This window comes from Pseudochaenichthys georgianus, chromosome 17 (assembly GCF_902827115.2).
Source record: "Pseudochaenichthys georgianus chromosome 17, fPseGeo1.2, whole genome shotgun sequence".
Taxonomy (NCBI): domain Eukaryota; kingdom Metazoa; phylum Chordata; class Actinopteri; order Perciformes; family Channichthyidae; genus Pseudochaenichthys; species Pseudochaenichthys georgianus.
The window spans coordinates 28,217,551-28,242,585 of NC_047519.1; the positions used below are offsets into that span (position 1 = coordinate 28,217,551).

The window sequence follows — 25,035 nt, forward strand, 5'->3', positions numbered from 1 at the left end:
CTCATCACAAACAATAACACACCTTTTACTTTCTTTTCTTCACTTGCTACTCACAATAATCCTTATTTGATCACAATCTGACCAGCTTGAACTATGTCTTTGTCAAGAACTTCACTGAACAAATGAGTAACTATTCTTCTGAAATGTATCTTTCAAACAGAGGTGGAGGTTACAATACTGAAGTTCTTGGAGAGCTGCGTTGTGTACCAGGGTGACGATGTCCGCTTTGAATGTCGGGTTTCTTATGAGGAGGCACCTCTGGCCCAGTGGAAACTCCAGGATGTGCCACTACAGAATAACGAGATGAACCTGATCAAGTCTGAGGGCTGCGTGCACAGCCTCAAACTCCGGGGCGTCACCACGGCTGACTCGGGAACAGTCACTTTCACAGTGGGTAACCACACTTCAACTGCTTCTTTGACAGTCAAAGGTAAGATAAATATTATGCATTGCCTATGAGGACGAGTATTCATCCTTGCGACTTTGTTTCTTCAGTAACATTTGGACAGTTTACTTGTCTTTATCGTCTTTCTTGTGGAACGCATTCCCTCTATTTCTTCAACAAGCATGCCAACACATGGATGCTTGTGATTTTCTTTCTTTTCACTTCATACTGACTCGTTATGCATTCATATATCCCACCCTTTAATTTGTATGTAATCTGCACTTAACTGCATTTTCCGTCATGTCTACTGTACAGTGTATGCATGTGTATTCATCTTCCTCCTTTTCCACTACCAACAACCTTGAACATTTCCCATTATTTTCAACATGTTAAAGTGTCTTTCCTTGAAATTCTTGTTTATTGCAACTTTTTTCCCTGTATACTATTTAATCTTTATTCAGCCTGACACACCCAGTGATTAATCACGTGATATTAATCAACAATTGATATTGTTTGTTTGTGTACTATAGGGCAAGGTGTTTAAGATGCTGTGTTCACAATGTCACATATTTGAGACGAGCCTGGAAATCTTGTTTCATGTCCTCTCCCATCTTCCTACCCTCATTTCATCTCACCTTTTTATTGTGCTCTGGAGGAATCCCCATAAAAAGTGTGGATTTGTATTTAAAAAAAAATTCTTAACACACTTCCTCTGTTTTTTTTATTGTTCTCGGAAACGGTAAACATTATGTACCGCAAGGCCATTCATTGAACAGACAAATCATTTGCCTAGAAATATGTTTATAGATACATTCATTGCAGATTTTTTCCCCTAAAACCTCAAAATGGAGTGTCGATAAACCCGTGGCCTTACAGTTCTTTTCATGCTGCTGTTGCCTATGAGGACTGTTTTTTTGCGATGGCTGTTACCAAATAAATCTTTGATATTTGTCATCTTAATTAATTAACCTCTTTCTGGCAGCCGCTCCTGCAACATTCAAGAAGGAGCTGGAAAGTCAAGAGGCCATTGAAGGAGACAAAGCCAGCCTGTCCTGCGAGACTTCCAGCCCCGACTGCAAGGTGACCTGGCTGAAAGACTCCACTGTGCTCATCCATGGGCAGAAGTACAGTTTGGAGCAAACTGCTACAACGCACATCCTGGTGATACACAAGCTGGATGTGAAGGATAGCGGAGAATATACCTGCGAAACTGGGGACAAGAACAGTACAGCTACCCTGACCGTGAAAGGTAACAGAGCATCTCATCTGTGTCTCTTTTGTCATCACCCTTCCTGAAGTTCCTTTTACATTCATCCATCCCATTAATAAGAACTGGATCAGATCTCCTCAGCATCTTACTCATGGAGTTTACAATCTTTAAGTGTGATGTCTTAGCTGGCATGTAGCGAGCTTTACTTAAATATTCCGACAGTTTTCAACTATTTGTGTTAGTACTTACTAGTACTGCCATTTGTAGGTCACCAAATTACAGATATAGTTACTGGATTTGAATCGGGGGTTTGTGTGGTCAATAAATGATTCATGTCAGGTTCCATGATCAAACTTGTGGCATCAGGTTGTATATAGGGATTAAAAAGAGATTATTGGACACCTTGTTACTGATGCCTTCTGGAAGCTCAAGAGATCTGATCACTTCCATCATCCCATTCACCCTCAGCACGTGTTTGCATCACTCGAGAACTCAGCGATGTTACTGTGACAACGGGGCAGGATGCTGTCTTTGAGGTGGAGTTGTCACACCCAGGCGTGACAAACAGCGAATGGTGGCTTGCAGATAACCTCCTCCAGAATAATGACCTGAATCAAATGAGCAGCCATGGCACAGTGCACCGACTGACCCTGAAGATGGTGACCACAGATGAATCTGGAGATGTTGCCTTCGTGTTGGGAGAAGAGAAGACTGTGGCCTGTCTTCTGGTGGAGGAGAAGCCCAAAGGTAAAGGAGACGGCACGGTCGCTCCTCACATCCATCTCCATCAACCTCCAAACAGCTTTGTCTTGGCAAATCGAAATATGCTGGCATCATCTTCATCAACATTCTAACTTTAGCATGTTATTCTTTCATGCTTATGCTAACACAAATATCCTAATTTAATGATTTAAACTACTTAACACTGAAAATTGTAGATATTGCAGAACAGGCATTGTTTTCAATACGTAATTTTAACCTTAAATACTTGAAAACTTTAAACTAATTATAACCACGTTTGTGAGGTGAGGGGAAACGTTAAAACTGCTTCCATTATCAAATTGAGTTTTGCGTTTCCCATATTTCCAGTGCTAATACTAGAGAAACCACATAACACTTCGGCAGTAGAGGGTGAAACTGTCACTCTGGCCTGCACCATCTCTGACACCAAGGCTTCCGTCACCTGGAAGAGAAACAACACGGCCATCCAAGCAGGTCTCAAGTACGACCTGAAGAGTAACGGAGCTCTTCACCAGCTTAGCATCAACAACCTGGTGCCTGAGGACTCAGGAACGTACACGTGTGACACTGGAGATGCACAGTGTGACTCCACCTTGACTGTGCAAGGTAAAGACCGATGCCACAAAACACAAAGTGTTGATCAGATTCAGGAATGGGGACGGTGGATTGAAATAACCAGCTGAAATTTGAACTTCCACTTGCCTAAACCACACACCACATCCTTGTCATCAGCTAAACTTTTTGTCTAGAGATGTTTGTCTTGTCATCTCAACTATCAGAAGCCCAACTCTCCTTCACCACATCTGATCCCAAACTTTCCCATTTTTAATGTTGACCAGGTACCCCTGTGTCCTTCCGCAAGGAGCTCAAGAACCACGATGCCATAGAGGGTGATGATGTTACCCTGCACTGCGAGCTGTCTAAGCCAGGGGTTCCTGTGGAGTGGAGGAAAGGAGGCCTGGTCCTCAAGCCCGGTAAGCAGTTTGAGATGAAGCAGGAAGGATGCATTCAAGAGCTCTGCATACGGAACGTGGAGCCCGAGGACAGTGGCTACTACACCTGTGATGCGGGAGACCAGCTCACCACAGCTTCTTTGGCAGTGCAAGGTAGCCTATTTCAAATCTGTTTCATCAATCTTTGATTTCACTGACAGTAAGGTTTAATTGTGGCTGTATTCTTGCAATAGAATAGTAGGTCTGTTCTTAAGACTTGCCTACGTCTTTGTTACTTGTGATATTGCATGTTTTTTTTTTTATTCTATCTTAAATAATCTTCTCTGTCCAGTGGATACAAAACAGGCTCAGTGTCTGCATATGATATTTTGTCACTCAACAGCGAAAGAAGTTTCCTTTGTGTGTGGTCTTAAGACCACCGACGTCTTTGTTGGGGAATGGGCAACCTTCTCCTGCCAGCTGTCTGGTAGGGCCCCTCACAAGGTGCAGTGGTGGCTGGATGGCACCTTGCTGGAGAACAGCCCCTTTAGTGAAATATGGCTGAGCTCGGGCAACATCCACACACTCACCTTAAAGAACCTGGCCACCGATGACTCTGGCACTGTCACATTCGAAGCTGGCCGTTTAACATCAACAGCCAAGCTCTTAGTCAAAGGTATCATATTGTAAAGATAATCAGTAATTAGAGACTCAGATAAGGTATCTTTCAGTCTCATTATTGACTCTGCAGAATTGTAATTATACGTTTCACTCCTAAAATTGAAATTCTTCTTGAAAACACACTAGCTGTAAAAGTTGTGTTTTTATCTACCCATTATACAATGTAACAGATTTAAAACTAATATGTTATAAACTTAAATGTATAACATATCCGAAGTTGGCAACTTGAAATTAACCAATTATAATTTGGCGAAAAACGTCTTGTTGAATATGAGTAAATATTCATTGAATTCTAATGTTTTCTGCAGGGTCCCTTTTTTTAAAAATGTTTTCCAATGGATTAAAAGTGGATCTTTTTTTGCATTGCTTCCTCATGCATGGGCCGCACTTTTCCTAATTTCATTAATAATGATGGCAATTGATTACCCCATGCTGTATGCTTTGATGCAATTAAAACACACCACTGGGTACAGCACCACAGCACAGTTTTATTTGAGTATGGTAGTTACAAACTCAAAGATAATTAAACCAGTAAGATGTGCCAATGAAAAATAAATTACCATCTTTTAATTTTAATAATGGAATGAGGAGGGGAGCTTAGATTAATTGGTGACTTTAATTCAAATTGTGTATACGTGTGAATATGCAACCCAGTCTCACGGCATTTCGTGTTCACCAACACAATCTTTAATCTATTGATTCGTGTTCACCAACACGATTTGCCCCTTTTTTTGGTGTTGCACAGCACGATTTCAAAAGCAATGTATTTCTACTGCCTGCAGCACGTCTTTTTCTCCGGTCGGGTCGTGGGAGACCGGAAGCTGTGTGGTTCATAAAAACATGTTCTTACTCAATATCAAGCCACAATTATTGCTTTTATTTTAAATCGTATAATTTCGGACTTTTGCTGCCGTCTGTGAGGAAAATAAATGGGGCTCAGAGCCTCAGGATACTGAAATCTGTATTTTTAAATATTTTTTCCGAAACCACGCCAGACTATCCAAAACTGGAATCGAACACCCCCCCAGAACTACACATGCTGGCTATTGTGTTCCGCAAAATGTTCTATGGGACGTCTCTACTGAACGTTTTCGTTTTCCCCACAATTAGAAGTTGCCAGTATTAAACACATTGGTGTTATCACATGTAAAACATATAATTCATAAATGGGTGAAAATCGCTTGTGTCCATAATGCGCAGCATTAATATATACCCACATGACAGCTCATTGCTACTTTGTAATTCTACTCCACTACAATTCAGAGGTTAACCTGGTATTTTTACTCCACTGCATTTATTTGAGTTACTTTGCAGATTCTGATTAATTATGTGACATATAAACAACCCTTAAATCAGACTTTAGTTACACCTGAGTAAAATTCAGGTAAGGTGATTGTCAAGTGCCAACAATCAGGAGAGATATTTGATAGTTGGTGCTTGAGAAGACTAAACATGTATCTGCAATTGACATGAATGGAAACGAGTAATAAAGTATATTCATTACTCGTTATTCTCTACTAATAGTTAATTAAAGACTGTATATTATGGCTATTTTGCACATCCCTTTCAAGATTTTCAAAGGTTTATTGACATATCATACACAACTACGGTGTAGTTATGCAATGAATGAAAAACTATAGGTTACTTACGTAACCCCAGTACTCAGAGTAACATGAAGTGAGATGTCTCACTATGGGATGCGCCTCATCGCGGAGCAAACGGAAGCATCAATCTCATTACGCCAATCCTGATTGGCCGGTGATTCTTGACGTCAACGTCAGGGGAAATCACCCCCTATAAGTAGCCTGCGCCACGACGCATGCGTCATTCAAAATAAGCACCTCTTCTCGCTTCACCATAGCAAGGAGGGCCGTCTGGTGAGACATCTCACTTCATGTTACTCTGAGAACTGGGGTTACGTAAGTAACCTATAGTTCTCATTCATAACACTCCGTTCGATGTCTCACTATGGGATATTGTAGCTCCCGTATTGCCAGACGAGCTTATCTCGAAGATCACCGATCATTCAGAATTTAACAGGTGGAGTCCCGACTCAACAAGGTGCCCAGCACTGCTCGGGCCACGCTTGGAGCGGAGACGTCCAGCCTGTAAAAGCGGACAAAAGTGAGCGGCGAGGACCAGCTCGCCGCCGCACAGATATCCTGGATGGAAACACCCTTGAACAAAGCCCAGGATGTAGCCAGGCCCCGAGTCGAGTGAGCCCGCAGACCCAAAGGTGCTTGCAGATTCTGACTCGTATAGGCCAAAGCAATCGCCTCCACGATCCAGTGGGATAGTCGTTGCTTAGTAACAGGCTTACCCTTGTGAGGTTTAGCCCAGGACACGAAGAGTTGGTCATTAAGACGAAGCTCTTTTGATCTGTCCATATATGTGTGCAAAGCCCGGACTGGACACAATAGATCCTGCTGCTGCTCCCCGGAGGAAACCAGCTGCGGAGGAAATGCCTCAATGTCAATCGGGGTACACGAACCGACCACCTTTGGTGTAAAGGCAGGGTTGGGTTTCAACAACACTCTCGTTTGCCCTGGGGCGAACTGAGTGCATGAGGGATGTACAGACAGTGCATGGATATCACTGACCCGTTTAGCGGATGCCAGTAACAGCACTGTCTTGAGTGACAGATGTTTCATGTCAGCTCCCTCCAGGGGTTCAAATGGGGTCATCTTGAGCCCATTTAAAACCACTGCCAGGTCCCATAAGGGCACCAGCGACCTGGAGACGGGGAGGAGCCTGCGAGCTCCCTTCATAAAACGGCAAACCAAAGGATGTTGGCTAGCCGTCTTACCCTCAAAGCCCACATGGCATGCAGCAATAGCAGCCAGGTACACCTTGATCGTGGAGAAAGCTCTGTGTTTTTCGATCAAGTCCTGTAGGAATGATAAAATCACCCCGACAGGACATTGAAAAGAGATGTGCCCTTCTTGAAGGCACCACTCCTCAAACACCCTCCACTTACAGTCGTAAAGAGACCTGGTGGAGGAAGCTCTCGCACTCTGAATAGTGTTTATCACCTTCTGAGGGAGTCCCACTGTATTCAGATTGTACCACTCACGGGTCAGGCCCATAGTGCCCCGCGCTCTGGGCGTGGGTGAAGGATCGCCCCCCCCGCCTGACGGTGCGTTTAAATCGCGCATTAAAGAGAACAGCTGTCATTGAGCATTTTCTCCCCTTGCGAACAGATTTAACGCGGCTCCGCCGTAACGCACCCACAGCGGACTCTTGATCCTTGGATGAGGAGTCCAGTCTGCATAAAGTGGTGCACCCTTTGACAGTAATTCTGTCCCTAGGTGCATAACACCCGGTACTTGTGTCGTTCTCAGAGAGAGGAGACGTCTGCCGCTCCAAGGGATCAGTTTGTGTGCCAGTGTGTGTGACTGGAGACAACGCAACCTTCCCTGGATATCGTGTTGTCTATCCTCACGGGGACATGAAGTCCTCTGAGAGAAGGCAGGAAGCATTTTATGGTGGGGAACGCCACTAAAAGCTCCGGGTAATTTACGCGTGCCCGCTGGAAGTCTCTGTTCTAGAGACCTCTCACCGGGCGACCTTCGTAAGTCCCCTGTCAGCCCGTCTGACCTGCGTCCGTGGTGACCACCTTCCGTGAAAGGACTGCACCCGTAGGCGCGTCCCGCACTGGAAAAGTCAGGTGTAGTGCCACTACGCATTTCATAATCACCAAAACTCTCCGTAAGCCGTGGCGTTCGGGGTTTAGTTTTATTATGAGGCCCATGTTGAGTGGGTGCTTTACGAGGACATTCTCCGCCGTAATCTGACTCCGCTCGGTGGGCTTTATAGATAAAACCCTTCTTTCTGGGAGAGAGAGAGAGAACCTTTCTCTCCAGAATGTGGGTTGACTCTCTCTGGGTTTGTGAAAACAGATAAATTATAACTGGTTTGAGGAGCCCAGGCAGACATCGTGAGTATCTCCTGCTGTATGCTCCTTAGAGCCAGCTGGGATGTCTCCGACCGGCACTGCGCATGTGCGTGACGGAGGTGCCTTTTCAGCTCCAGCCGGTACTGCGCATGTGTGTGCCGGTGGTGCCCTCACGGCTCCAGTCGGCACTGCGCCTGCCGGTGGTGCCCTTAAAGCCCTGGCCGGCACTGCGCATGTGTGTGGCGGTGGCTTCACGGACCCGTCAATAATCCGTCCTTTGAGAGGTGCCGTAGCTGCTCTTGAAAGGGGAAGAATTGACGGGCTGTTCTTTACAGCTCTAGCCGGCACTGCGTACGCACGTGGCGGTAGTGCCCTTATCCGCCTTTTGAGAGAGGCCGTAGCTGCTCTCAGAAGGGGATGTATGGTTAACGGACTGTTTGTCTTTCTTTTCATTTTTTTGGGCTGCGCCCTTGGCCGGAGCCTGGATGCGTCAGCGGGAAAATGGTTTATTCAGACAATAACGATGTGACATGTGTCTTGTGCGGACTTGAGGATGGCGTTGAGGCATCTCTCGAGGCGGCGGGGACACATTTAGAGCCGGGGAAGGAACTTCCAGCTCCGTCACAGAGGGGAGAAGGAGGGGCTGTCAGGGCGCTCGCTTCTTCTTCTTCTTCTTCTTCTTCTTCTTCTTCTTCTTCGCCTGCTGGCCGAAATTCTGGTTCGGCTGTGCCTGGGCTACAGCCGGAACCGGAGATTTTCTAGACCAACTCGCCCTCGTCTCCTGCCTGGGCTGGGGACTCGGGGCGGGCTGCGCCCTCTGCTGTCCTGGTACTTTGAACCCAGCAGAGCGCGGTGCAGCGTGGGCGAAGGGCCGCCGTTGCAAAGGCCGCGGCTGGACCCTTCGAGGGAGACAAAGGTGGAGAGCCTCGTCTTCCTTCTTTTTCGACTCGCACTTCCTTTGCATGGACGCGAGAGCGGAGCCGAAAATCCCCTCGGGAACGATGGGCATGTCAAGCACATCTTCCTTTTCCCGGTCTGGGAGGTTGGTGAGGTTGAGCCATCTAGCTCTTTCCTGCACCACCATGATCCCCATTACCTTGCCCGTGGCCTGGACGGCGCAGCGTTGGACACGGAGACAAATGTCTGTGACCGCGGCTATCTCGTCCAGAGTGGCCGGTCCAGGATTGCTCGACATATCCTCACAGAGCTCCGCTTGGTATGCGGTTAGCATCGAGGAAACGTTCAGAGCCCTGGCGGACAACGCTGCGGCTCTGTAGGCCCGTTCCGTCATGGTAGACTGGAATCGGTCCGTTTTTGCTGGCAGCGTGGGGTTCCTGCTTGGCGACTGGCCCATCCTCGGTAGGAGGTGGGCTGCCACCAGCGGTTCCATAGGTGGTATGTGGAGCAGGCCAAGCCTCTCCATACCGTCACAGTCAAGGGAGTGGGCACCCTGGATTGGGGCCTTGTTGCTAAAGGGCCGGTCTCTCCACGAGACCGACACCTCATCCAACATCTCCGGGAAGACCGGGAGGAGTTGTCTCTTTGCCCTCGTTGTTTGGGAAAAAAGTTTTCCCTCGTAACGGGACCTGGAGGTCTCCTTGGCCACTTCGGGCCATGGGATGTCTAGTTTGGCCGCAGCGCGCTGACACACGGCTTGTAGGTCCATACTGAGAGAGGGCGAAGCTGGTGTGCTGTCGCCCGGGGGAGCAGCCATCGCTCCCGGCTTTGCAGCCTGAGTCGATGACATGAAGATGTCGTCTTCCTGCTCATCCGAGTCAGACAGGAGAAACTCAGAGGTATACTCTTCGTCCTCCATGCAGTCTAACTCCAGGACATCTTCCGCGGGTGAAACCGTGGTGAGGTCCAGTCGGGAGCCCCAGCTTGGTATAGCGTGGGGCCCCGTTCCCGCGTTTCTTGTCGCCACCGGATCTCAGCCTGATATGGCGCGGGGTTCTGCGGGTGCCGTTGTCAGTGAGCCCCAGACCGCAGTGAGGGACTCCATCTCTGCGGCAGACGTCCCCGTGTCTTGATTGCCGGTCGGCGGATCAGTGGACATGAGGGGGTCCCGTCCCGACAGGTTAACTTGTTGCGCTAACCTTCGGTGGAGGCTCTTCACGGTGAGGCGGGCACAATGTCCGCACGAGCCGGGGTTGTCGATGGCCTCCTGGGCGTGTTCCAGCCCGAGGCAGGACGAACAGATCTGGTGTGAGTCTGTGCCTGACACTTTCAACCCGCAACCGCAGCGCCGAGCCTCCGAGTTCCTGACTCCTCTGGTGTGAGGGGGAGAGGCATCCATCTCGTTCGCCGTGAGGCGTGGAGAGGGTCCGCTCATGACAGGTACGTTCGAGAAAAAAATGTTTACCGATCTGTCTTTAATCCGGGGGAAAAAAGGACAGCGTGGGTCTTTTTTTTTTCTCTCAAGGATATTACCTGGTATGGTAATATTCCTGTAATCCTTTTCTCCTCCGTGGAAGAGAGAAGAAAAAAGTGTCCTCGCTACCGTGGTGTCGGTAGTGAGGGAAAAAAACACAAGTTAGCAACTGGTGTGTTGCTAACTTGAAGTCAAAACCTTACCTTACTCCAGAGGAAGAACGGCGAGGTTGACTGTAATACTCTTCTGTGAGAGAATCGGGTAGCCGGCTAACGCCCGTCGACCGAAAATTAGCTTTGGGTTCAGTCTGTGGACTGTTAAGCTAGCCCGGCTACCGTTCGAGATGTGCTCTGAAGCGAGAAGAGGTGTTTGAATGACGCATGCGTCGTGGCGCAGGCTACTTATAGGGGGTGATTTCCCCTGACGTTGACGTCAAGAATCACCGGCCAATCAGGATTGGCGTAATGAGATTGATGCTTCTGTTTGCTCCGCGATGAGGCGCATCCCATAGTGAGACATCGAACGGAGTGTTATGAATGAGAACTTGGGTCACAGGTTCCTCAACAGTGCATTACAAGACATCTATCAATATGTGTGTACCTCCACCATTAAACTGTCATATTCTGCACATTTCTTATTCTATCTACATACATAAGGGTATAATTAATGTGTATAATATCAGTTAAAATAAGTGCTTCAACATTGCAGGAAAGCAATATATTAGACGTTAAGTACTTTGTCAGGCTTAATATTTATCTGTAGATTGATACCCCCAAAGATCTTAATCTGTTATTTAATGTTTAAATAAAGGTTAATCCATTTTTCTGTTTTGCACCTCCTCCTATTAATATCTTTGTACATCCTGCACTATACTGTTTTATTGTAGAGATCACTTATAGTATCTTCTTGATTTTTATATTCTATATTTATACTTTCTCCCTATGAAAGTATGTACTCTTAATATTTTTTTAATCAAATATAACACATAAAAACAATAATTCAATAACGTGCTTTAACCACTAGGAGGTGCACACAAGGTACACACAGCCATAATAACTTTGTATTATTAGTGTGTATGTACAACATCTGAAGATGTATAGTTTTATGCATGCTTTCACATCATTTTACAGCATATTGCTGTACTATTTCAGACTCATTATTTACATTCTTACATTCAAAGAAAATCAGTAATATCTTTAAAAACTACAGTCATTTTCTATCAGCTGTGCACCGTTATGGTGTAAATATAACCTATCTATGAATTAGATCAAATGTAAAAGTCAGCCGAATTAGTGTTGATACTGCAAGGAGACGTATTGTGTGAAGAGAAATTGAAGATGTTTAATTGTTGATATATTTATGATCCACGTCAAGTATTCAGTTTCGGCGGCATTTCTTCCAGTTTTTCAAAAGGTCTTCTCATCAGGGCTCTCTAAATAAAGAACTACGGCAGATCTGTAATATGTAATGCAGCCGAACCGTGTATTACAATGCCGTTATGTGATGACTTTCAAAGAGAAAAGCAAGAACACTCGGAATTAAGTATTATTTTATTCTTTTAAAATGTTTTCCGGATTTCATATAATATAAACACCAAATCCCAGCATGCATTGCGGCTAACACATCCAATCAGCGAGCTTAAAACCATAGCTGAGGATCTTGGGTAATCGCTCGAAATGCCTACGTCTGTTTCCGGTTAGCCTATATTTACGGCGGACGCCAAAAAAGCCAGAGATTATGGAATTAAACCAATAAATAAAAGCAAGGATAATTGTGTGTTATTGGTGAGTAAATAACAGTGTGTTATTTTGAAAAGAATAACAAATTAGAAGGAAAAAAAGATTTAAAAAATACAGATTTCATTATCCTGAGGCTCTGAGCCCCATTTATTTTCCTCACAGACGGCAACAAAAGTCCGAAATTATACGATTTAAAATAAAAGCAATAACTGTGGCTTGATATTGAGTAAGAACATGTTTTTATGAACCACACAAATCGTGTTGGTGAACACGAATCAATAGATTAAAAATCGTGTTGGTGAACACGAAATGCCGTGAGACTGGGTTGGAATATGAGCATGAATGGTTGTCTCGCTGTTTGTGGCACTCCTCTGATTGACTGGCAACATGTCCAGCTTTGGTTCGGAGTATAGCTGATGGATGCAAACTTTTGCTAACTGTGTATTACCCTTGGTTCTGCTAATTACCTGTTGGCTTTATTCTTCAAGTCTTAATCATCCTCACTCTTAATGGCTGTGTCAACATCGAAGCAAGCAGAGCTGGTTTGCTAAAATGCGGGGTGCTGCTTGTTCTGTGCGTCTCTGACGTTTCAAAATGTTCTGTTTCCGTTCCAACCGGAAAAAAACTGCCAAAAATAAATGGTTAGACTGCACTGAAACTGACTTGATGTTAGCATCATTGACTCCATTTGGCCACATCTTTCCTTAACAGTGTTGCCAGATCAAGGTAGGGTATTTTCTAAAAACAAAGTGCATATTGTAGGAACACTGATGGATGTGAATGGTTACGTAGCCGGCAGATCTTCAGCTGCATTTCAGAGATGCACCGTTAGGTGGCTATATAATGAATAAATCCCCATTAACGTGGCATTGAAAGTGCTCTTGTCTGTTTTGCAAGAAGAGATTAGTTATCTTGGGCCTTAAGATGTTCTTTGCCATGTCTACACTGTACTGTGCATATGACAGTAGGCGTGTTCACACCGCAGTACTTTTCCCACTTTAGTTCCGATATAGTTCTGAAATGTTGCGTTCACACCAAAAAGAGCCGGAACTAAAATTAGTTCATGAGAACCTTTTCACCCCCTTTTCTGTCGCTGCTAGAGAGCAGGGACTTTCGTGGGAGAAAAAGGTTCCTATGTCTGATTGCCTGTGCGGATTGCAAACCACGCCCCGTAAAACTCCCAAAAAGTTTTGTGAAGCCGCCATTTTATTATCCTCGCATTAGCATTATTAGCATTAGCATTAACCCAGCGCAGAAACACAGAGAGACTAACTTATGGCAACACAAAATAAAACATGGGAGCGGTGGAGATGAGGAGGTGTCGGCGTTCTGGCGATTTACTCGGAAGGCTTCAGTAGAAGCTGCTGGGAGTCCCAGCAGCTTCTACTGAAGCCAGTCCCCAACTCCGGGGACTTTGGGCGGCAGTAAACGCCGTGAAGTGGTTTGCGGCCTGCCAAAGCAGAAGAAGAAGTGACGTCAGCGGCTTCATTTGACTAATCCACCCCCAGGGACTTATTCCGGTGTGAACGCGATCTGTACCCTTTCATGAGAACTAAAGAGTTCTCATGAACTAAGTTCTCATGAACCTTTGTGGGAAAAGTACTGCGGTGTGAATGCGCCTATTAAAGCCTTCAAATCTTTGAATCACAGCATTATTGGAAAAAACGTGATTCAGGATCGCCCAGTTACATTTTTAAAGTAGGAGCTTAAAACATGATTGTGAGAGTGATTATTATATGGTTAGATTTGCAGCCCAAAGTGAACAAGTACCTTAGTAATGATTTTAGTAGTAAATCACTAAATATTGACACAATATTATTTTAAGAAAGTGCTGCTCCACCCATCCATGCAGGCCGGCTCCTGTTGAATACTCCTTTACCTTAACTATCCTATCCCATCCCATCAAGGCCTGCCCCTAACTTTCAAGCACTAAAAACTCTAACCTCCCTACACCCGCCTTTTTGAGTTTGGCATTTATATTCACCCATCTCCCCTCCTCTCTCATCAGCTGCTTTCACTTTTTGGCCCTTGATCGTGACCATTACTCTAAATCCTGACGGTTGGGCTTTTTGATCCCATAATCATTTTCAGACCTCACGTGGGACAATATAGTGGCCATCTAAAATACTGTACTATGACAAGTAAAAATGTTTCTCGAAAATCCATGAAACATAAAAAAAACACTCACATTTAACATCACTTCAACATGATTTTTTGGGGTTAAAAAGCCCATCGTCATGATCTGCGCTTATCTTTATATATATTGGTCAAACCCTGACCCTTTGACCCCTGACCCCAACCTCAGATCCCACAGTTGAAGTGGTGAGCGAGCTGGAGGACATTCGGGTGCTCGAAAACCAACCGGCTGAGTTCATCTGCCAGTTCTCACGGCCGGTCAAGCCTCAGTGGAAAAAAGATGGGCAGCCATTACAGCCTGATGGCCGAAGGGTGGTAGTGGAGCAGGACTGGAATGTGGCTCGCTTGTACATTAGCCATGTGTCTGCTGAGGACAGGGGAACATACTCCTGTGAGGCAGAGGGGACCTGCGCGGTCGCTTCACTTTTTGTGGAAGGTGAGCTTCCCTGCATTGGGAAAGGGCTCTAACCTCTAGGGAGTCTCCTCTGCTCCATCATATCGTACAGGACAAATGAACTGATCAGCTATTCATGATCAAGTTTCATTGATGAAACTCAAGTTATTTGAAATTCTTTACATTTTTATAATGCTTTCTTTGTTTTTTTCTACAGTAAAACCCATTGACATTGTCCAGGGCCTGGAGAATGTAGAAACCTTTGATGGAGGTGAAGTGCTGCTTGAGTGTGCCCTGTCTCGTCCTGAGAGCAAAGATTGCCACTGGTTCCTCGATGGGAAACCAGTAAAGGAATCCCCTAATGCTGAGATTGTAACATTTGAGAGTGGTCGTCGTCATCTGCTCCTTCTGAAAGAGTTGCGAGTGACAGACAGTTGCACAGTGACTTTCAAAGTTGGCACAGCCTCCACATCGGCCCAACTCTCCGTCAAACGTGAGTCTATCAAATAAAAAACACAAGACTTAAGTTGTTTTCATAGGATTATCTTGTCTGATTATGTAATCTCATACACTTTCACTGACACACTTTTGTATTTAAATCTGTATTTTCCCTTGAAGGCTGGCAGCTGGATGTTGTGAAGAGTCTGGAGGACAAGGTGGCTGCAGTGGGAGAAAAGGTTGAGTTTAATGTCCAACTCACAGAGCCTGTCCCTTCAGCCGAAGTAGCCTGGTATATTAATGGGGTTGAGATCAAACCCAGCGACCTCTGGGCCTTGAGAGCTGACGGCTGTTCTTATCGCCTCGTCCTGAGGAAGGCCCCTCTAATGCCACAGCAAGAAATTACATTTGCTGCTAGAGATGCTCTCTCTTTGGCCAAGCTCACCATCATCAGTAAGTGTTTGAAAACGTTTTCTAGCCTGTATGTGAAAATGATGTGAACTTTCAGTTATTTGTATCTTTGTTTTTTTTACACATTTAGTTTTTAAATGTTTGATAGAGAGAAAAATCAGAAGGATACAAATGTAACCACAGTTCGCAAATGGTTCAGACCATAACGTGAAGTTATGTTCATGTTGTGTTGCTTGTGCAATTTCAGCATAAGTGTTTTCTAAGTGCATGATCTTATAGTTATTATTCCGGCTACTTATTTTATATATGTATTCTTGTTATGTACTCTATGTTGCAACTCCACATGTAACAGGATGGACGGATAGTTTGATACTATAAAATAAAGTATACCAGGTAGAGATCCCTGTAGTTCTTGATTATTGTTTAAGCATCAAATGCCTGCTTCTTTCCTTTTTCACAGCTGCACCTGATCCTCCAGAGGACCCAGAAGTCCTCACTAAGACAGAAAAGTCTGTCAACCTGTCTTGGTTCACTCCGCTACATGATGGAGGGAGTCCCATTCTGGGATACAGGGTGGAGATGCGTCTGGTGGACAGTTCCCTCTGGCTCCCATGTCACTCTGACCCTGTGTTTAACACAGAGTTTGTGGTTGATAATCTTACAGCAGGGAGTGGCTACCGGTTCAGAGTGGCAGCCACTAACAGAGCTGGGATTGGAGAGCCTGTTGAGATGCCACACACTGTGCAGCTTGGTGAGTGGATGTGTGGTTTAGTTTGAGAAACTGTACTTCAATTTGCTTGTGTGCCAGGGCTGTTTGCTTATTATTCATAGTGTAACTACTGCCTTTAAACTAAATACCTGAGTCCTGACCTCGAAACCCTTCTCAGAAAGTATTTGTTGGCGTTATATGTTGTACTACTACAGTAAATGGCATATTAGCAGTTGAGAAATCTTAAGAAGCTTTATAATTTGCTATAACATGTTTATTTTGTCCTTTTATTGTTGGACAGAAGCACCAATCCAGCCAGCAGTTTGCCCAGGTAAGGCATTGTGTGTATGGTGTGTAGGCGTTCTTAAACTCAATTTTAAATGTGTCAAATGTTAACAGGGTCTCACAAATAAGTTGGGTGCTGACTTTAATTTCTATATCAATCCATCAACAACTTTATTAATCCCGCAAGGGGCATTTGGTTATGAGCAGCTTATGTCATGTACACAGGCAGGAACATGCAGGAAGAACGCACACAGATACACCCAGGAGCAGAGATTTGGATCATTCCAATTTGCACGATAAATAGTTCACAGCATCACAATAAATAAATAAATAATTAATCAAGTAAAAAAATAAAAAAAAACCTATCAAGAATTTTCAAGTTTGAGTGCAGAGGAGATGAATTGTGTTACTATCAACATAGTAACAAACAAATCTCATTGTGGTTATAGGTGTAGAAGCCAAACAGACTGAGGCTGAGACGATGGGACAACCCAGTCTGCCTCCAGAAGCAGCTGAAGAAGGTGATGTTCATGAGCTGTGGGTGGAATCGGCCAAGAAACGCCGCATGAGTCGTGAACCCACTCTGGACTCCATCACTGAACAACCTGAGGAAGATGGTAAAGGTGGTAAAAAGAAGTCGGAGAAAGTGGAAATTAAATCAGAAGAGAAGGAGCTGGCCATTGTGTCTAAGGCGCAGGTAGAGTCCACAATTAGCACCACCTCAGAGGATGAGTCTGTTTCTGGGGGTTCAACGCTTGTCTCCTACCTCAAGAAAAGCAGCACTTCTGTCACAGCAACCAATGAGACAGAGACTTTGACTACTGAGAAGTTCTTTGCACATTTCAAGATGGAAGAGCAGACAGTGCAGGAGTCTAGGGTGGAGACAACCATAATACAGCAGACAGATGCAAAACAGGTGTCAACAGAGGAGACTGAGATCATGGAGATCAGTAAAGAGGATGAGCCTGAACTCAGAGATGCTGCCATTAAGATTCAAGCTGCCTTCAAGGGCTACAAAGCCCGCAAGGACATGCGCCCTGTCTTTAAAGATGCCTTCAAAGACCAGACCAAAGAACCTAACGGCACTATACATCTAGAATGCATTGCAGAAGGTAAACCTGATAAGGTGCGCTGGCTGAAGGATGGAGAACCACTGACTGATGGCAAGCACCACCATATTGATATCTACAATGATGGCACTTGCTCACTGGTTATCACCGCCATCACCATAAAAGATACTGGGGTCTACACATGTGAGGTCACCAACAAGTATGGAGTCACGTCTCACAGTGGTAAGGTCACAGTAGGAACGGAGAGAGAATCATCTGGGCGGCGGCCGCTGACCGTGGGCTACAGTGCCGACAGCGAGCCGGACAGCTCCTCAGGAAGTGAGATGGATGAGTCTCTGAGGCAGGCAAGCAAACGTCTGTGCCGCCTGCTGCGATCAAGTCTCCCTCCGAATGTTGAGGAAGAATCATTTGTCAGCGCAGATGAAGGAGACATGGGTCCTCCAGATCCACACTCTTACCGGGAGGACGACTGTTACATCTACATTCGTTTTGACTCCCGGACAGAGGCTGAGGTGGCTTCAAAGAGGTTTCAGGAGATGTTTACTATCCATGGGGTTCCTGTGGATACCAGCATCCTGGAGGCCGGGCCGCTCAAAGTGGAGCTGCGAATTAGAAAGATGGGCTACATGCAAGATGGCACACAGACCCCCACACAAGAAAGGCAGCCAGTTGCGTTTATGGCCGGACCCCAGGGTAAGAAACACATGGCTGTTGGATCAAGATACATTTGTAATAGACACTCTAGGTCTAAATCTTCAATATTGTGATACAAATATGTTTGTTCAAATTGTTTTTGTGAAGACATGTCATGTATATATTGTATTTAATTGGCAAAAAAGTTAACTACTTAGACACATATACACATCCTTATCTGTTAGTTCTGTGAATCTGCCAAATAAAAGTGATGTTCATAATTGACCTGTACATTTTAGGTATTTTTTGATTCTCTGACTATTTGATTTTGCTCCCTAGCTGCCCCAGTCTTCTTGACTGAGCTACAAAGTCAGGATGTTCCTGACGGTTATCCAGTCAGCTTTGACTGTGTTGTGATTGGCAAGCCCCCTCCCACCGTTCGCTGGTACAAGGACGGTAAATTGTTGGAGGAGAATGACCATTATATGATTAATGAAGACCAGGAAGGCTGCCACCAACTCATCATCACCACCGTGCTGCCCACTGACATGGGCGCCTATCGTTGCACAGCTGAAAACAGCAGCGGCATCACTGCCACTAAGGCTGAGCTCAGGGTTGACAGTGAGTAAACTTGCATGATGTGCACACAAACTTTTACACCGCTGTTGACAATGTCTCTGTTTTCGTTTGCTTGTTACATCCTACTCCAAAGTGTCCTCACATTGAGACATCATTGCAAAAGTGACCCTTGTCCAAATTGGTCCAAAATGATTGTAGAAAATGTCTGAAACTCAAAATTGCACAACTACATGTTTCCACACACACATTGTCCCTGATTGTATTGATCACTGATTAATACTATAGTTCAATCTTTCCATCAGTGTCTTGCAGCTCAGATTATGACACTGCTGCTGATGCCACTGAGACATCTTCCTATGTCAGTGCCAAGGGCTACATGTCCAGGTGAATTTACTTTAAATGTTGTTTTATGCTGTAAAGACACAAATAAATAAATATATTCTATGATATTGATAAATACTGAAATCTATATGTATACTGTTCTTCTCTCCTTGTGTAGGGAAACTGAGACATTTGAGTCTGTAGCTGAAGATGATCAGCTTCCACAAGTTGTGGACGAGCTTCATGATGTTCATGTCTGCCCAGGTTCACCTATTGCTAAGCTGCAGCTCAAAGTAAAGGGTGAGTTTACGAGACAATATACCAATACCTGGGCTTTGGATGTCCGCCGATACCAGCCACTGATGCATTTCCAGTGTTTAAATAAGCTGTATGCCTCACTGTGTGGAAGTGAGGCATCATTCTTCTATGTGTAAAGCAACTTCAAGCTTGACTTAAACTTGAGTTGATTGATAACATTGTTGGTGTTATATTACTACTGCCACCCTTCAAATGTAATAAAACATTCTATTTACATTTTGTCACTGATACTCGATCCAGTTAGTCCTACTAAGGAGGTAAACCTACAGAAATGTTATTATGTCAAAAGAAAATTCTCTCAAATACATATATTGTCGTCCAGGCTTCCCCAAACCCAGAATATACTGGTTCAAAGATGGCCAGCCCCTGCGCCCTTCAGACAGGATTCTGCTGCTAGCAGAGGGAGATGTTCATGGTGTTGAGTTCCTGGAGGTGAAGAAAGAGGATATGGGAGAGTACTCTGCTTACATCAGCAACGCAGCTGGTTCTGCATACTCCTCTGCCCGCCTGATGGTTCTGCGTATGTACTCACACATCTGAATTGTTGTCTATGCACAAAAAGCCTAAGATACTTTGTTTTTAAACGACTTTAGTAAAACAAATGTTAAGACATTTCAAGATACAAAACTTATTTTCTTTTGCAACAGGTCCAGGTGAAATGATGCCACAAGATAAAAGAGGTAACTTGCAATTATCCTACATGTAGTAACACAGGCGCTTTAGGCAATAATAGTACATTTTAAAATGACCATGCTTTTGTCACAGACCCCAAGGTGCCCCTGGTGCCGCCCCGCTTCATTGAAAGGTTCAGCAACAGGAAGGTGAAACATGGAGCCAGCATCACTCTGTCTGTCAAAGTAGAAGGTTAGTTTAATGTATTGTGTGCTTGGTTTAAAGTATTTTAGCTCCTACAGTAATCTGGGGACATCCAAAATGTTGATCTCTCCTTTCCCTTTACTTTTTCAGGCTCTCCCACTCCAATGGTCTCCTGGCTTAAGGAGGAGTCAGTGGAAGACGTCCTGTGGATAAAGCCTGACACCAAGGGATACAAAATAGCAAGCTCAGGGCGCCAGCACAGCCTCATCTTGATGGACGTGGGCACAGAGTACACCGGCGCCTACACCTGCATTGCCACCAATAGAGCGGGACAGTCCATCTGCACGGCCCACCTCGAGGTCGATGATGGTAAGGAAAACTAAATTATTTTGGCACTATCTGGAAATACGTTCACTTTTGAGCAAATTCTTAACCAAGAACACACAAGAGTACAAAAGTGTTACTTCCTTAGTTTGTTTTGTGGGTTTGATTGTAACTGGATTTATGTGTGTATACCCCTTTTCCCTAGTACCACAACCAACGAAAGAGACCAAACTCTCAGAGTAAGTTATTTTTTCATATTGCACCTTAAAAAAGACATGTACTCTATACAGCACATTTTAAATACATGTTTATATGAAAATAAAATCTAACATTGAATTCTCTTCAGGGTGTTTGGATTCACAGTTAGTCCTCCAGAAGAGGAGGTTGTCAAAGCAAAAGGTGAGACATATCCCCTTATACACTGGCATTTCATATTTATAGTAATATCATCTGTTATATATATATATATATATATATATATATATATATATATATATATATATATATAATATATATATATATATATATATATATATATATATATATATATAACATATATATATATATATATATATATATATATATATATATAAATAAAAAACAGATGATATATATAGTAGCATAAATGATTTGTAGTAATACATACTGCAATATTTATGGTGTTTTCTCTCTTTTTGTGTGCCTTAAGAGAGTAAAATGTCCTACTTAGGTGAAGTAGGTACAGAGGAATTCCTCATGAAACTGACAACCCAGATCACTGAAATGGTATCGGCAAAGATGACCCAAGGTAAGTGTATGCTGTGGACGAATTATGTGCAGCAAGGATACAATATCTAGGTTTTTTTTTTCTTTCAAAAAAGCTGATTTAAAAATAAAAAATCTCACTTGAGCTAGCCTAAACGGCAGATTCAAGTGTTTCTACAAACCACATTTTTACATCACAAAGCTTATTTGAATAACGGCTTTAAGTAATCAGATAGCATGAAATTAAGCATAAATACAAAAATATCCCCTTTTGGCTTAGAATATTTACAAAAAACACAGGAAAATGTTTCAGCTCAAGACTTTAAGGTAAAAGGTAACATGTGCACAACACATGTGTTCAAATGGGATGAAATAGATTCCCAGATTATTTTTTCAGTGTGGAATTCATTATTATGCTCTTATCATATGTGCAGCAAACTAACTGTGACAAGATAACATGTTGTAGGTCAAAGAATGAAAAATTGCTAACTGCCATGAATGGCTTTGCTAGTAACGCTAAAGAGGCTAAAGCTATACATGTAATCCACAAATTAAGTTGGATACATGGTTTAATTAACAACATATTTGGTTGAATTCAAATGAATACTTAAGTTTGGTTGAATTCAGTGAAATGATTCTGATTATACAAGAATTCTGAACGTTTTCAATCTGAATGTGTTAGTACTACAATTCTTGACTTGCCATTCACTTTCCATTACATTTGAGGTGTTGCTGTTCTACTTGCCGGTGCATGTTGTTCTCTATCCATGAGCATATGACTTATTATTGCCTCATACAAACATCATCTCTTTAACACCTGACATCCATTAATTTAGCAACCCAAAACAATCTCATCAAATCATTAATTTGTTATTCAGAGAGTTCACAGAATCACGAAGTGCTCCAGTGGATGAAATCTTGGCCCAAAGCTACCAGTATGTATCCAAAGTGCTTCAGCTTCATCATGAATATGCATCTTCCCATTGAGTTTTGGATACAGATGTCTTATAGATTATATATGAAGAGCAACTCCTCTTTTGCTATTTCAACATTTTATTTGTTGAAATTTCCAATTTAATTGAAATGATCTTTATATGAATATAAGACTCACCAACTTATAGCTGAAATACATGCTCACTGACAGACCTGTATGTGTAGAGCTCAGATAATACGTTTGATCTGTAATGTAGCTTTTGTATGCATGTTTTCACAATACTAACACACAGCAAAGCATTAAGAATGAAACTATTGTTGTGGAATTTATTCGTATTCTCTCTCTACATCCCACTTTTTTCATTAATTTAAACCAATATATAAAATGATCGAAAGGGATAAAGACTCAATATGTTTTGATGGGCACTACCAAGTAAGTAAAGCACCAGTAGATGCCAGTAAAGAGTCACACAATGCTTTAAATGTGACCTTGAGATGAAGGTCCAGCCTCTCAGGCTCTGAAACACTGGCCACCAATAACTGATTCTAAATTCAAGACAAAAACAAGTATCTTCATTAAGAGCAAGGTACAGCATGATAATCATTAATCGTGATACATAGCAGTGACATATTACGGTTAAAAGATAGGTTGTTTTAATGGTAAACTCTCCTTTTTTTTCTTCTTCAATTGACCCGTCTTCTTCTGATTGCCCCAGCTTCATTACGCGTACCAGGTGCTGACAGTGATGATGAGACCAAGACTCCTTCTCCTTCACCTCATCACGGCCGCTCTCGTCCTCCCTCTCTCATCGCTGACTCCTCCTCTGAGTCTGATGAGGGGGATGCCAGGGGAGAGGTGAGATATAGAAAGAATCACTGTGATGTAATGGCAGTATCAACTCAAAACCCACCTGTTCAAATTGGCATTCTCATCATAAACTGTACCCTGTGTCATTCTGTAGTCCATTTCCTGTTTGTCTTGTTTTACCCCGGCTGATATTTCACTAAATCCACTTTTTAATTGTTCCTTATATTGCCCTTATGCCCTGTAAGGTGTCCTTGGGTGCTATGAAAGGCGCCCCCCAAATAAAATATATGTATTCTTATAAAATATAAGATATTGATAGAACACTCTTAAGTTATGGATGTGGTATTGAAATAGTCTGTCAGGAATATGCAGCTTTAATATAATGTGTGCTGTCATTAAAATGCATATTTGTACAGATGTTTGACATATATGTCGCAACGGCTGACTACAACCCCACCATATCAAACAAAGAAGCCATCTCTCTGAAGGAGCGACAGTATGTTGAGGTTTTGGACTCAGCTCATCCTCTCAAGTGGTTAGTCCGGACCAAACCCACCAAAACTACACCATCACGCCAAGGCTGGGTCTCACCTGCCTACCTGGACAAGAAACTCAAAGTAGGTTTACAAAAAAAAAAAAAAAAATCATTGTCAAACTCTGAACATTTGTAAAGTTATAAATGTGTGTTCCCACAGCTATCTGCTGATCCGAGTGACCTTCCAGAGAATAATGATGAGGAGGTGACTGAGGGTGAATACAAGAGGAAATTATTGTAAGTAAAGGGAGTCTAAACTCACTTATCGAACAGTACATTTATATGATGTATTATAACAAACTAATATTTCATGTCCCTAGCCAACTGATCCAAGACCTGATAAACAGTGAATCACAGTTTGTGAAAGAGGTCGACTTCTTCACCTCCCATCACGTGAAGCACGCAGACAGCCCTGATGCACCGCCTGATGTCAGCAGCCAGAAGGAAGCCATATTCAGGAACATTGACGATATCCAGTCTTTCCACAGCAGGTGAGCTCAACGCTTAATGACTTGTCATTTTGGTGCGATATTTTTTAGGAAGAAAGTAAAGAAAATCTCCTGTCTAAAATGTTTAATGCATTCCCGAATATTTTGCTTTTAGGGCATTCCTCCCAAAGTTAAATGACTGTGAAACAGATGATGACGTAGCCATGTGCTTCCTGAAGAACAAGGAGGGCTTTGAGAAGTATCTTCAGTATCTTCTTGGTCAGAGTAAGGCTGAGTCGGCTGTCAGTGACAAGGCCGTTCACCGCTTCTTCAAGGTAACGCTAGTTTCTTTTTTTTCCTTCTAATTTTTGTTAGTTCAACCCATCAAAATCAATCCGATTGTTTTAGTCATTAGGGTGACTATGGACCCGTATAACTACATACATTTAAAAAATCTTCCTTTCATGACATTGTAGGAGTACACAGACAAAGTGCAAGCCAGTGCAGACCCTGCAGACCCCCCTGTACGCAGCATCAACGCCAGCCTCCAGCACCCACTGGACAGGGTACAGAAGTACAAGGCGGTCCTCAAGGTGACAGCTTTGACACACGATATGCATGAGAGTTAGGAATACATCCCATGCAAGTGTAGATCATTTGGTTTTAGACCTGTGTTACTGTCACTGCAGTTTTATTGAAATCTCTCCATCAACATCTCCAGGAGCTCATCAGAAACAAGGCAAAGAATGGCCAGAACTGCTGCCTCCTGGAAGAAGCGTATGCCATGGTGTCTGCACTCCCTCAGCGCTCTGAGAATACCCATCATGTCGGCATGATCGAGAACTATCCTGCCACCCTGGAAGTATTAGGAGAGCCGATAAGACAGGTAGGCGGAGTTGCTGTGGCTTCCCTGAGTAAAGTGATCTTGGGCAAGATTAAGTTTGTCTGATTGTTTTTGTTTTTAAATGTTTTCCCCTTTTAAAACCAGGGACCCTTCCAAGTGTGGGAAGGCGCTCCTGGAATAAGGACATCCTCTAGAGGTCATCACCGCCACGTCTTCCTGTTTAAGAACTACTGTATAATCTGCAAACCCAAGAGAGACAGCAACACAAATACACAAGCATATGTCTTTAAGAACATGATGAAGGTGACACTTTTAATTTAATCACTCCTCCTATTTTAGACTTCATTCCGAATTG

At 43.6% G+C, this 25,035-nt stretch overlaps 1 protein-coding gene across 1 annotated transcript in view; it reads left to right on the plus strand.

Moving 5' to 3' along the window:
* Positions 1-25,035, plus strand: part of LOC117462927 (obscurin-like) — an 83,287-nt gene that overhangs the window by 52,597 nt on the left and 5,655 nt on the right. The window contains 31 exon segments of the mRNA XM_034105296.2: positions 161-430; positions 1,368-1,634; positions 2,064-2,342; positions 2,685-2,942; positions 3,176-3,442; positions 3,672-3,944; positions 14,260-14,526; positions 14,702-14,977; positions 15,103-15,375; positions 15,794-16,084; positions 16,344-16,373; positions 16,777-18,090; positions 18,370-18,651; positions 18,912-18,993; positions 19,109-19,230; positions 19,571-19,768; positions 19,896-19,928; positions 20,014-20,112; positions 20,215-20,433; positions 20,594-20,627; positions 20,735-20,787; positions 21,077-21,175; positions 22,011-22,067; positions 22,782-22,921; positions 23,290-23,490; positions 23,569-23,645; positions 23,729-23,899; positions 24,012-24,171; positions 24,313-24,429; positions 24,558-24,722; positions 24,825-24,983. Coding sequence (XP_033961187.2) covers positions 161-430; positions 1,368-1,634; positions 2,064-2,342; positions 2,685-2,942; positions 3,176-3,442; positions 3,672-3,944; positions 14,260-14,526; positions 14,702-14,977; positions 15,103-15,375; positions 15,794-16,084; positions 16,344-16,373; positions 16,777-18,090; positions 18,370-18,651; positions 18,912-18,993; positions 19,109-19,230; positions 19,571-19,768; positions 19,896-19,928; positions 20,014-20,112; positions 20,215-20,433; positions 20,594-20,627; positions 20,735-20,787; positions 21,077-21,175; positions 22,011-22,067; positions 22,782-22,921; positions 23,290-23,490; positions 23,569-23,645; positions 23,729-23,899; positions 24,012-24,171; positions 24,313-24,429; positions 24,558-24,722; positions 24,825-24,983 — 6,533 coding nt within the window.